This window comes from Neolamprologus brichardi, chromosome 4, assembly GCF_056152115.1.
Source record: "Neolamprologus brichardi isolate AB-2024 chromosome 4, ASM5615211v1, whole genome shotgun sequence".
NCBI classification, from domain to species: domain Eukaryota; kingdom Metazoa; phylum Chordata; class Actinopteri; order Cichliformes; family Cichlidae; genus Neolamprologus; species Neolamprologus brichardi.
This window is the reverse complement of record NC_142107.1, coordinates 25,397,451-25,411,214: the sequence shown is the minus strand read 5'-3', so window position 1 is coordinate 25,411,214 and position 13,764 is coordinate 25,397,451. Positions and strand designations below refer to the sequence as shown.

Genomic DNA, 13,764 nt, shown 5'->3' with positions numbered 1-13,764 from the left:
GCTTTGATAAAAGTCCAGCTGGGATAACCACATTTACTCAGGGCCTCCTTAAGGAAAAGTTAATGTGTTAAACTCGATCACTCACTCAGTCATTTGGTTTAAAGGACGAGATAAAGCAGGAGGTTCTGCAGCATCCATCAGGCCATCAGCCTGCTGAGCACTTCATAGACGCGTCGCCTTCACTTACATGATCCATACTGTACATACATGCCATTTGTTTTGCACAATATCCAACTGCTGACCTCAGTATATTTTATGTATATATACATATTCAGTAATGTGCATACATTCTTATATTTAGCTTTGTTCTGATGGTTCTTGTATTTTGCACGCCTCTGTTTTTTGTGAAGCACATGTGATGTGACGATGACAGTGTTTTGGTTTAAAACACTTCGTTTCTGCTTCAACAGTGACGGAGCTCATGGCGACGTCCACACAGAGATGCATTCAGAGCCAGGTGCTTGTTGACATCATCAGGATCACCTGACACCTTCCCCAGCTCGCCTCAGCAGACCGGTTTGCTGTTTGCTTTGCAAACACTCGTCATCCTGTTTGCATCTCAAACATTTCCTGCAAACAGGTTCGTGGAGTCAAAGCGATCGTCAGCAGGTCGTTTTCACAGGAGTTAACCCACAAACAGATGGTTGGGGGGCGGGGTCGCCCTGCTGGGGGGGTGTTGTTGGCACTGAGCTTTCTAATACAACAACTATAATTCTAAAATTGATACCCATTCATACCACGGGTCTGGGACTCATTTTGACTGAGTCACATTAACGATTTCTGTTTTTCCCGCAGAATCGATTCCTTTCTTCTGAACAAATTGTTTGGGCTTAAAATTACTTTTGTTGAAATGACTAATGTGTGATTGGTGGAACCAACACCAGAGCGAATATTGTGGGTTCTTCAGCTAATCGTGAACCCGAGCCAAACTGAGCACGTTCAGGGCTGACGTGGACTCGCCTGGCTCTGCAGCTCTCTGGTGAAAGCTATCCAAAAGCTTCCTGATCTTCTGCTCCTGCTCAGCGAGGGCCTCCTGGAGCTCAAGGATCTTCTCCAGGTAAGAGTCCAGGTGGTTGTTCAGGCCGTCATTGGTGAGCCTCGTGTTGTCAGAGATGTTGACGAAGTCTGCATCGTGACCCAAGACTTTGCTTGTTGCCGACAGACGAGTGAGCTGCTTTCCTTTGACTTTATTAAATATCTTCATCGTCACAGAGAAGAAGAATTAAATGAAAGCACATTAAAGCAGCCCAGCGCTGCCTAAGCGTCAGATTTATCCAGAAACTATTAGCTCAACCACACAGTCAGTTTATTTATGAATGAAAACTGTTTCTGTTATATAAACACCGTCGTTCTCCAGATTAAATCGTGTTATTTTTCCTGACTCGTCATCGCGTACTTCTCTTGGCACTTTGTTGATCATCCGTGTAAATGACAGACTCTCTGTATTTGATGCTTTGTGGGAATCTGAGCTGTGTGGTCCATAAATCAAAGCAGGTTTAATGCTGCACATATAAGATCAGAAAACGCTGAGTGCTTGGGTCAGAGCATCAGTTCACACACATCTTAAGGAAAGGAGCTCTGACTGTCGTACTGATGACATCAAGCCTGAACCAGAGACGACGTCAGGAGAAGCTCACCTGGGCGAGGACAAAATGACTTGAGACACCAGAGGAAGTCGAGAGAGGCACAGAAGGATTTGGGGTCATGTGCTGGTGGTTGGTTCGTGGATCTTCGAGGGCTTCGTGCGTTCATCACTGACGAGCTTTCTGGAGCTGCTGATTTCCTCATCCAGCAGGACGCTGCTCACAGCGTCAGACCCGGAGATGGGCAGTAACGCGTTTCTTCTAACACGTTACTGTAATCTGATTACTTTTTTCAAGTAACGAGTAAAGTAAGGGATTACTATTGCAAAAACGGTAATTAGATTACCGTTACTTTCCCGTAGGAACGCTGCGTTACTGCGTTACTAAAACCGTGATTTTTTTGCGAGAACGTCTCATGACAGTGACGTAAGCGAGTGCGACGTTCGTGACAACAGCTGTGTGCAGATCAACAATGGATCATATATCGAGTGCAGAGAGAGTATGAGCGTGCAGCGTTTAAAGCGTGGAAGTACTGACCTTACTTTGAGTTTGATTCCATAAAAAGTGACAAAAACATTAGTGTCCGTTGTGCGTGGGAAGAAAACTTCTTTTTACAGCGAAAAAACCCCTAAACTTCCAAACAAGCACCGAGTAGCTACGACGTAATGGGAAACTCACAGAGAAACTCACGGATTCTTCCACTGATCGCTGCACACCTGCACCAGGGTAACCCTCCGCCTACCCCACTCCTGCTTTACAGGTGAAAATAGAGCAACAGGACCGCTAGTCTTTGACTTTATTTATTTTCTGCTGTGTTTTACTTGCATCTATTTGAAAGACTGAGTGTAAACACACAAAATATTTTATTTTATGTGCTGGAATGTGCAGAAAATACGTTTAAATGTTAAACTAATTTCTTCCAGTCAGAGAATGTTGCAGATAATTAAATGTTTGCTTGATGCATAAAGTTAAAAGATTAAAACTAATAAAACAAGTTTTAAAAAGAGACTTTTCCATTTGATTACATTTTGTATGATGATTATGCAGAAAAAGTAGAATTGGGCTGAAAGATCTATCACTTTATCACCTATTCAGGTTGTAAATCGTGTTTTTAAAAAGTAACTAAGTAATTAATTACTTTTGAAAATAAGTAATCAGTAAAGTAACGGGATTACTTTTTTGGGGAAGTAATCAGTAATTAGTTACTGATTAGTTTTTCAAGTAACTTGACCAACACTGGTCAGAGCTGAGGTCAGATGTTCTTCCTGTGTTTGATTTTCCTGAACCCCACAGAGTCTGTGAGACACTCAGGTAACATCCAGGTGATCACCTGCTGCTATACTTCATATTAAAGGAGCCCCAAGCAAACAGCGAGAGCATTAATGAACTTTCCAGAAACATTTTTGATCCAAATGAGGAAAATCTTGTAATAGTTTTTCACGACCTAGAAGCCATAATCAATAACGATTGTTTCTAAAGGTTTCAGATATTTCCCTTCATGTGTAATGAAGATACATAAAGAGCTGCAGCTCTGAACAAACATGTCTGAATGTGTTTGGTGGATCTTATCGGTGTTATCGCTCCTGTGCTGGTCTGAAAGAAGTCGGATCAGTTAATGTTGAAGTGCATCGCAGAGCGGTGACTGCCTGCTGTCACACATCACTGAGCTGCTGAACAAAGACACTCATCACGTCAACATGCAGGTGAGAAGACACACCTGAGCAAACGAGCTCAGTCCTGCATGCATGAGGACGACTGCTGCTAACCTCCCCCAGCACACACACGCAGACTGTCTGCAAATACTGATGCTGCAAATCAACCAATCAGATCACACGAGAGCCGCTCCGTGTCAGGATCTGCTTTCAGTTCACAGCTGGAGGAAACACGGAAACTCAAAGTAGAATTCATCCATTCATCATTCATCCATCAGTTTCAGCGAGTCATCCTGAAGCGTCCGCCTGCTGCTCTGATGGTCCCGTTAGGAAACGCCGTTAGTCCGACGCTGATGTAGCGGGACTCGAACCTCCCACATAATTCAGCTTCTGTCTCATCCACTGAATATTTCCCCAGACGTTTCGGGGATCATCGCCTTGCAGCTGTAAGCCTTTCAGACTGACGGACCTCAGCGGTGAGCTCTGAGCTTCCTGACCTGCTGTCTGTCTGCACTAAGTGGTGCAAGACCAAAGCCAGGAAGCTCATGAAGGACCTCCCATCCCAACGATGGAGTCTTCTCACTGTCGAGGTCTGGGAAGCACTTTCGTTAAGACCAGAACAGGCTGGACTCTCTCTCTCATACATCAGCAACTGTTCATCTACACTTTATGATTTCCTACATTTGTTCATCTGTACTTTGAATTTATGTTTTTTTTTTTTTTTTACCTTAAATTTAACTGTAAATGTTTATATTTTAATTTGTATATTATGTAAATTTCTTGGTAATTTAGTTTTATGTTTACTTTTATGTCTTTGTTTAGTTTTTTATGTTGCACAGCAACATTTCACTGCATGTTGTACTATGTATGATTGCATACGTGACAAATAAAATTTGAATTTGTGACACATGAAGCGCTTTTAGAGATGGAGTCTCTGCTTCACTCCCTCAGACAGGCGAGCATTAAGAGAATTTTAAAACCTCCTCACTTTGTACAGCAGTTATGATGACGTGTTTATAATTTGTCTGCAAATGTGTGTAATCTGTAATTTTTGCTGCATTTATGGGGACGGATTCAATGCTGGAGCCTCTGCTGGACGTTAGAGGAACTGCAGCTCTGGATGTTGATGTTCATTCATTTAAAAGTATTTATTTAAAAAATGTAATATCTCAGAGGCATATAGTTAGGGCTGGACCAGGTGACCCTGAATCCTCCCTTAGTTATGCTGCAATAGATGTAGGCTGCCGGGGGATTCCCATGATGCACTGAGTTTTTCCTTTCCAGTCACCTTTCTCACTCACTATGTATTAACAGACCTCTCTGTATTGAATCATATCTGTTATTAACCTCTGTCTCTCTTCCACAGCATGTCTTTATCCTGTCTTCCTTCTCTCACCCCAACCAATCACAGCAGATGGCCCCGCCCCTCCCTGAGCCTGGTTCTGCTGGAGGTTTCTTCCTGTTAAAAGGGAGTTTTTCCTTCCCACTGTCGCCAAAGTGCTGCTCATAGGGGGTCATATGATTGTTGGGTTTTTCTCTGTATCTATGAAGCGCCTTGAGGCGACTTTTGTTGTGATTTGGCGCTATATAAATAAAATTGAATTGAATTGAATTGAATAGAGGGAGAGAGAACTGAAACACACACATTAATCAGTTCATCAGGAGAGTTTTATTTGTGCACTTCTGAGAACGTTTATGAACGTGTTGACGGGTGTTTGTCGTCTCATTTTATCTCCTGACTTTCAATGGTCACCTCTCCGTCCTCAGTGGTCTCTTTGGTGACGATCACCACTTTGCGAGTGGTGGTTTTGGAGGAAGACGAGCTGTGGGAAACACGGAGACACAAATCCAGTTAATGTATCATCCTTTAAGCTACCTGTGCAGTTATTCAACATAACAGTTGATTGAGATCAGTGCATCTGCTAACTTTCACATTAGGAGTTTTAATCAGATCAGTAGCAAAGTGTTTGAAACCAAATTAGTGGGAAAGTGTAGCAGTAGCTGGTTCCTGATGATGGACGTATGCCAGCTCACCTGCCCTGCTCTCCATCCAGCAGCCGTCTGTACTCTGCGATCTCCATCTCCAGCCTGGTTTTGATGTCAAGCAGCATCTGGTAATCTTGTCGCTGACGCTCCAGGTCGGCCCTCAGCTGCATCAGCTGTTCTTCAAGAGACGTCACCTGGTGCTGGTAACCTGCCAGCATGCTGCCGTACCTGCTCTGGGTTTCGGCTAGAGTGTGCTCCAGAGACTTTTTCTGGGGATGAAGAACGAGTCTGAGAAGATTTGCAGAATCGAACGCTGAGGAAAAGTCAGCAGTGAAAGGTTAAAGCTCACCATACTGAGCTGCGCTTGGAGGTCGATCTCCAGACTTTGCAGAGTTCGTTTGAGCTCCGTGATCTCAGAGCGAGACAACTGAAGAACCTCCGTGCTCTCAGAGACCGTCTTATTCAGCTCATCAGACTGGAAACACGCACACAAAAGTCAGAGAAACATCTGAAATGGTTGCAGCACTGACATCAGCAGCTCTGCAGACGACACTTTGCTAAATTGATTTAATGATGTTGATGTTGCCAGAACACGTTTCCTCTACGAGCACGCAGGAGCAAAATCTATGTTGTAACGTTTCTACTAATAGATGTTTAAGTTTTTACAAAATCAGCGACTGAGTGCAGTTCCTCCTGTTGCCACTAGACTGCGTTAAACTCATCTTCTAGCCTTTGCTGTCACAAACAGCTTCAGCTGTGTTTGTCTGAACGTATCTCAGACGGATTCATGGCTGATTTGCGGTCTCACCTTGGTCTGGAACCAGGCCTCCAGGTCTTTGCGGTTCTTGGTAGCAACGTTCTCGTAGTGATCTCTGATTTGGGCCATAACTGCAGACAGATCCTCCTGAGGGGCAGCATCCACCTCCACGTTCACCTGACCGCTCATCTGGGAGCGCTGCGCGAGCAAGTCCTGCAGAAGAAGAAAGCATCGCCCGTAATGCAGAGATGGAGCTTTAATAATAATTCATGCAATAAGTTTGACTTTGGCTCTTGAATTTCAGTCTCTGTAAAAACATCAACCAAAGTCTAATAGTTTATAAATGTGTAATCATAGTTATTTCCTCCAGTTAATTATTATTTGTTCATAGTCGGTCTCTGGGTTTACTCCCACCTCCTCGTGGTTCTTCTTGAGGTGGATGAGTTCCTCCTTCAGAGACTCGATCTGCATCTCCAGGTCGGATCTCGTCATCGTCAGCTCGTCGAGGACCTTCCTCAGCCCAGCGATGTCAGCCTCCACGCTCTGACGCATGCTCAGCTCGTTCTCGTACCTGTAGAGCAACGAGCAGCATCGAATGAGTCATGCAAACCGTGGGAGCTGTGGGAGCTACTTTACATCTCAGTGGGAAGCCTGGTGTGGATGGTGGTTTTTTGCATGTGGTCACATGAGAGAGTTTTGGGGTTACTTGCAAATATTTCTGGAGATGCTCAAACATCCCAAACATCAGAACATTCAGAATCCATCCTTCAGAGTTTCTGTGCTTAGTGGTGGATGCAGCTAAACACTGGACGTGCACCAACCCTGCGATGTATCTGTGTCTGACATTTAGACTAAAAACCAGAAAAGTGACTCACTTCATTTTGAAGTCGTCAGCAGCCAGCTTGGCGTTATCAATCGTCAGGTAAAGGGATCCATTTATGTTGGTGGCGTCGAGGATCTGAAAACAGAAGGAGGAAATATTCAGCTTTAACTGTGGCGTGTTGTTGGGATGAGGATCATGTGACGGGCGTGGCTCCCGGCCTCGCCGCCAGTTCACCACCTGCTGCAGAAATGATTAACAAACAATAAGAATATGCAAAGTGCAAACAAATTCCCCCTCGTGGTTTCATGTACAACCAGAGAGGTGACCTCGGGCGTGGCCGCACCTGCAGGAAGTCACAGATCCTGCTGCAGGGCGCGTCGGAGAGGGGGGTCGGTTTCATGCCCCTCCCGTGTTTCACATGACCTCACAGCTCTATTCTCTCTTTTGTGTCTCAGTGACATCTCACCAAGACGTTTCACTGAGAACAAACTCGAGCCGCCACCACATATAAAAGTGCAACATGTCTGACAGGAAATACAAAAACCATCGAGCAGCAGCCGAGCAGGACAAGCCGCCGCACGCCCTCTTCAGATCCTCCTCGTGATGCCCTTTGGTGTTTTCACCATGTTTGAGAAAGAAGCTGCTCTCACCTTGTCCTGCAGGTCACTTATGGTGGCGTAGTAGGCAGAGTAGTCGCTCCCCTCTACTTTGGTCTTCTTCTCAAGGAACTCCTTGATCTTCAGCTCCAGGTCGGCGTTGGCCGTCTCCAGCTTGCGCACCTTCTCCAGGTAGGAGGCCAGGCGGTCGTTCAGGTTCTGCATGGCCATCTTCTTGTTGTCTGAGATATCGACGGCGTCGGCCAGTTCGAAGCCACCAGACCCGAGACCTGCGGCAGCAGAGGAGGAGAAGCTCCTGGGAGCGCTTGAGGTGGAGACGCGGACGCCGTGTCCCCCGGCGCCGCCGTACACGCTGCCGGCCCTCATGGAGCTGGAGCGAAATCCTGAGAGACGGCTGGACATGCTGGAGGCTTTTTTCTGCTCTGGACAGAGACGAGGAGAGAATGAACCGGAGACCAGCTCAAGCTGCTTTTATGCAAGTGAGGGAGGGATTCGGATACGGCCCCCGCCCCAGCGCAGCACTCCACCCCCACCCCCACCCCCACCGTGCCTCGGGGCAGGCTGAAAGGAATGTCATATGTGCCTTTCGAAATCTACGTCCATACCTGAGTCTCTGAGGTGAGTGGGTGTCCCCCCCCCCCCCTTCAGATCTGAGTCATCGTTTCAAACCGAAGTGTCCTCTCCCCCCCGTCCAACGGATTCCTGCCATCGTGTCGCAGCCTGTCTGTTGCTTCTGTCTGTTGTTTTTGTGCCCTGCAGGCCTGCAGCTCCTCCTCCTGCTTATTGTGCAACCAAACAATGAAACACTTTGTTCATTCTGCCTCCACCTGTCAGCAAACACGGAGGGACAGTGCTCCAACATCAGGACAAGAACACAGAAACACGAATATCTTCTGTAAGATGTTTGTGTGACGAGGCTGTGATCGGTGTGTTTGTCACGCCACGAATCAGGAAGTGCTGTTGTTTCACTTTAAATGTTTTATAAGGTTTATATTAGCCTAGAGTGCAAATATGGTCCCTGAAGGGTTTCATTCACCTCAAGGTCAAAGGTCAAACCTTCCTGTACTCTTCATTTTACTCAACAGTGACCTTCTTGTGTCATTAAATAAAAAACAAAAAATAAGGTGACAAACCACACTCCAGGAAATGCTGCGTTATTTTCAACTGCTGGGTAAAAGCTGCAGGTTCGTACGTTGTTGTCACCAAATATTGGTTCAGAAATCATGACTCAGGAGTCGGTGATGTGCCTACTTCTGTTGGGTCATAGGTCAGGTAGCTTTGATCAAATATTGGGTCAAAATTCCACCCAAGTGTTGAAGATAAGCCTGAGAAGAAGCTTCACAAACTGCCTTTTTCAACCAAACTGTGACCTGATCAGAGGTCACTGGACTTCTCCTCGACTGTGAAATAAAACATGGTGAGAAAAAGTGAAATCTAACAGTTTGAAAATCAGAGGGTTGATAATTTATTGGTTTAATCTAGAACATTAAACGTCTTTTAACAAATAACACCGGCTGTGATGAAGTTATTTCTACTTAAAAGGTTTCTACTTTAAAGTTATTCTTTGAGATGAGGCTGAGGTTGGTCCGATCGCTGCATACAGAACAAGTTTGAGATTGGGTGCATTTGTGGGAAAAAGGTAAAAAAAAGAACTTGCCTACGATGACCTGGATGACCTTCACAGACGTTTGTATTCAGCCTTTTGGTTTTCAACACACAGGCTGTTAAAGGGTTAACCAGGGATGGGCAGTCTCAGGCCTCGAGGGACGGTGTCCTGCAGGTTTTAGATCTCACGCTGGGTCAGCACACCTGAATCACAGGATTAGTTTGTTACCAGGCCTCTGGAGAACTGCAGGAGCTAATTTATCCATTTAAATCAACTGTGTTGGCTCGAGGACACGTCTAAAACCTGCAGGAACACCGGCCCTCGTGGACTGAGATTGCCCTCCGCTGGTTAACCTGTCTGGGCTGAGAGTGTCGGCTGCACTCGGACCCTGCTCAGCTGAGCTGCTCTTGCTACTCGGTGACGCTGGGTGAAAGCAGCCTGTCACCGACTTAGTCATCCGAATGATCGTCCCGAGTACACAAGCTGTGTGATCACGCTTGCTTATATGTTTTAAACTTATATCTATGTACTTTGACTTGAATGAAAATAAGAAACATTATTCTTGATAACATTTGAGTATTGTGATGGACGGAGCAGTGAAGGAACGTCAGGCACAGGTTAGAGTGCAAAATACGTTTTTTTATTTGACCCTAAATCACACTTGGTTAAATCAAACAGAGAATTTAAATCTCGGGCTGATAAAAGTCAAAGTAACAGAACTCTAACAGACAACACTACTCACTCAAACTGACTAACCTACCTGAACGAGAGGGGAAACTCAAACACAGAAAGGCGTAGAACACATAACAAATTCCATTTCCCCCCGTTATCCAGAGTAGTGGTATGACCCAATTTGCAGACCTCCACATAGGCTTGCTCCGCCCCTTTTCCACCTTTTCGCTCATCAACCAATGGACTGGGAGCAGCTGCCACTGAACTCAGGAAACAAAGAAAGATTAGTTTACACTGTTATGTATGATTTAAAGTGTGCACTCATTTTAGAGTACAGTATTATGTGATTGGATCAGTCCATTCTAAACCAAAACCAAGTCTTTATTACCCTGTAAATTAAATCCTATATTTAACCTCCTGACCTGTGATGTCCACATATGTGCTTATTTAGACCAAAATACTAAATTTTGCTCTACAAGGGCCTGACGTCCACTTGCACACAATATAAATACACACCAGGTAATCAGGAAATGGCACACAAGAGGCGACACAGCTGGAACTAATGGACACATCGAGACACAAACCTACAAAGTAAAACAGGAAACTCACAGACTGTTTTACAACACAAACTCGGGGACACAAACGGAGCTCAGAGGACACACACAGGTAGATAAAACACTCAAGCACTAAACAAGAACCAAACCCTAAGAACTAATACCAACATCTGATTTCAGGTCCTGTCGGTGGCGCTGTCACTTGGTGTTCGCTCGCTCTGTGGTATAGTATCGCTTCCTGTTCCTGCTCAAACACAGTGGTGTTTCTGAGTAGCTTATTTGCTTAGCAGTTTAATTAACAACTTTTAAATACATTCTTTTTTTCACAGTATAATCTTCACGTGCTTCATCCGAAGCACACTTTCTGTGTACTCACTACCTAATTTATAGCCAAAGTATTCACTCACTGTCTCTGTACTGTTTTGCTAGCTTAGCTCGTAGCCGACCCGTTAGCACCATGGCTACTTCACCTGTCCCTTCTGCACTTTCTTGCTCATTGTGTCAGATGTTTAGTTACTCCTCGGCCTCCTTTAGCAGTAATGATATCTGTAACAAATGTAGCATATTTGCAGCTCTGGAGGCCAGGATTACTGAATTGGAGACTCGGCTTTGCACCCTTCTCTCACCCTTAGCTAGCCAGGCCCCTGTAGCTGGTGCAGCCGAAGATAGCGTAGGCCCCGCTAGCTGTTCCCCGGCAAATCCCAAGCAGCTGGGGAAAGACGGCTGGGTAACGGTGAGGAGGAAGCGTAGTCCTAAACAGAAGCCCCAGGTACACCACCAACTAGTGATGTGTCCTGTGTGTCGAAGCGTCGAATCGTGTGTCGGGTAATCTCGGGGGCGTGTCTGTGAAGCGCGTATCGAGGCTTGCTTTGATTACGTATGCAGTGACGTTCGAGGCCTCGCGGGCAGTCCGTACCACGTGACTGATTCAGGGACTGGTTCACCGGTTCGCGCCAGATTCGAAATAAAATGGGCAGAAAAACACAGCTGATTTCCCATCACACTGTGTTGTGGAATTAGATTGTGTACGTGTTACATAGTTACTTGAGCATTTCTTCTTCGATGGAACCAGGAAGGAAGAGATTTTTTATTTTATGTTATCTCTCCTAATAAAGTATGCACACAGTAATAAATATCACAAATGATAAGCACCATAATATAAATAAACAACACTACAGATCCTATAATCTGATTTCTGTCTTTTAGTTTATTAAAAAGTGAAGCGCCAAATACTACTTTGTGTCATTATCCAGATGTACATAAGCATGATTACACAGGTACTAGCGGGTTTTGATTATCGATTAAAATCGATTCTAGCTTGGATAACGTGATATTGATTCATTAAAATCCTGAATCGATTTTTAATATAAATATTACTACATTTCAACCACCACCAAAACACCAATTCTGCACAAAGACGTGCAGACGTGCAAAAACACAAAGCGCTGACGCGTCAGAATCAGTGAGATGTCGCCTTTCTCACCAGACAGCACGGACACGGTCGGGGCTGAAAGCCGACAGCTCACTGATTCTAATCTAAGGCATCTGCTGTGATGCTTACACATTAGATAAATGCTCGAAAGTGTCAGCTTTCTTTTTATAGTTATAAAAATATGCAAATGTACTAATCTATGATCTGAATTATACTATTGACTGACTGTCTGAGGCTAACAGTTACACAAACATACCAAAACTCTGTCCTGATAGTTTCCACTTTCTCTTTTGTATCACACATACTGAGACAATATTCAGGATAAATAACCAAGAAAACAATTTATTTATTCAGTTTAGAGGTTTACTCATCATTATAATCACAGAGCCTTCACTTGAATTGTCCACTTGATGGCGCAGTAGAGCAAATGAATCATCACAATGCTTCGAACCATGAGTCGACCAATTGGGTGGAAAGCTTCAGTTCATCATGAGGCTTCATCTCACCATCACTACCACCAACCCGTTCATGTGTCTAACCGTTTTTCCCCACTCGGTGACACACCCGCTGGGGGTCAAACTCTGGTAATTGGTGATTCTGTTCTCAGACATGTGAAGCTAGAGACACCGGCAACCATAGTCAATTGTCTTCCAGGGGCCAGAGCAGGCGACATTGAAGGAAATTTAAAACTGCTGGCTAAGGGTAAACGTAAATTCAGTAAAATCATAATTCACGTCGGCAGTAATGACACCCGGTTACGCCAATCGGAGGTCACTAAAATCAATATTGAATCGGTGTGCAACTTTGCCAAAACAATGTCGGACTCTGTAGTTTTCTCTGGTCCCCTCCCCAATCAGACCAGGAGTGACATGTTTAGCCGCATGTTCTCCTAAAATTGCTGGCTGTCTGAGTGGTGTCCCAGAAATGATGTGGGCTTCATAGATAATTGGCAAACCTTCTGGAGGAAACCTGGTCTTGTTAGGAGAGATGGCATCCATCCCACTTTGGATGGAGCAGCTCTCATTTCTAGAAATATGGACAAATTTATTAAACCCCTCAAAACATGACTATCCAGAGTTGGGACCAGGAAGCAGAGTTGCAGTCTTACACGCCTCTCTGCAGCTTCTCTCCTCCTGCTACCCCCCCAAAAACCCATCTCCATAGAGACTGTGTCTGCTTCCAAAAAGACAAAAAACAAACTAAAAACCAGCAACAAACAACTTAAACATAAACAAAGAAAGAACAATACAGTATCCACATCTGAACCAAAGAGTAAAACAGTGAAATGTGGATTATTAAATATTAGGTCTCTCTCCTCCAAGTCTCTGTTAGTACATGACTTAATAATTGATCAACAAATTGATTTACTCTGCCTTACAGAAACCTGGTTGCAGCAGGATGATTATGTTAGTTTAAATGAATCAACACCCCCGAGTCATTCTAACTACCAGAAATCTCGAAGCACAGGTCGAGGGGGCGGTGTGGCAGCAATTTTTCACACCAGTCTATTAATTAATGAAAGACCAAGACAGACTTTTAATTCATTTGAAAGCCTGATGCTTAACATTGTCCACCCCAGCTGTGAAACTCAGAAACCAGTCTTACTTGTTATCATCTATCGTCCACCTGGGCCTTACACAGAGTTTCTGTCTGATTTTTCAGACTTTATATCTAATTTAGTTCTGAGCTCAGATAAAATAATTATTGTGGGTGATTTTAACATCCATGTTGATGCTAAAAATGACAGCCTCAACATGGCATTTAATCTGTTGTTAGACTCAATTGGTTTCTTTCAAAATGTAAAAGAACCCACCCACCACTTTAATTCAATTCAATTCAATTCAATTTTATTTATATAGCGCCAAATCACAACAAATGTCGCCTCAAGGCGCTTCATAGATACAGAGAAAAGCCCAACAATCATATGACCCCCTATGAGCAAGCACTTTGGCGACAGTGGGAAGGAAAAACTCCCTTTTAACAGGAAGAAACCTCCGGCAGAACCAGGCTCAGGGAGGGGCGGCCATCTGCTGCGACCGGTTGGGGTGAGAGAAGGAAGACAGGATAAAGACATGCTGTGGA

The 13,764-nt window shown here is 44.6% G+C and overlaps 1 protein-coding gene across 1 annotated transcript; it reads right to left on the bottom strand.

Moving 5' to 3' along the window:
* Positions 1-4,885: 4,885 nt before the first annotated feature.
* Positions 4,886-7,870, bottom strand: LOC148103055 (keratin, type I cytoskeletal 50 kDa-like). The gene is made up of 7 exons (XM_087840181.1): positions 7,452-7,870; positions 6,854-6,936; positions 6,393-6,549; positions 6,030-6,191; positions 5,571-5,696; positions 5,270-5,490; positions 4,886-5,058 (listed from the first exon to the last, which is right to left on the bottom strand). The coding sequence occupies exons 1-7, from the start codon at positions 7,818-7,820 to the stop codon at positions 4,959-4,961; spliced, it is 1,218 nt and encodes a 405-aa protein (XP_087696307.1). The 5' UTR covers positions 7,821-7,870; the 3' UTR covers positions 4,886-4,958.
* Positions 7,871-13,764: the final 5,894 nt, after the last annotated feature.

Excerpts from the sequence above, each read along its gene's own strand:
- LOC148103055 (XM_087840181.1), bottom strand. The coding sequence starts at position 7,820 with ATGTCCAGCCGTCTCTCAGGATTTCGCTCCAGCTCCATGAGGGCCGGC. Across the intron at positions 6,192-6,392 it reads TCAAGAAGAACCACGAGGAG|GACTTGCTCGCGCAGCGCTC; the intron begins GTGGGAGTAAAC and ends CTTCTTCTGCAG. Across the intron at positions 5,697-6,029 it reads AGGCCTGGTTCCAGACCAAG|TCTGATGAGCTGAATAAGAC; the intron begins GTGAGACCGCAA and ends GCGTGTTTCCAG.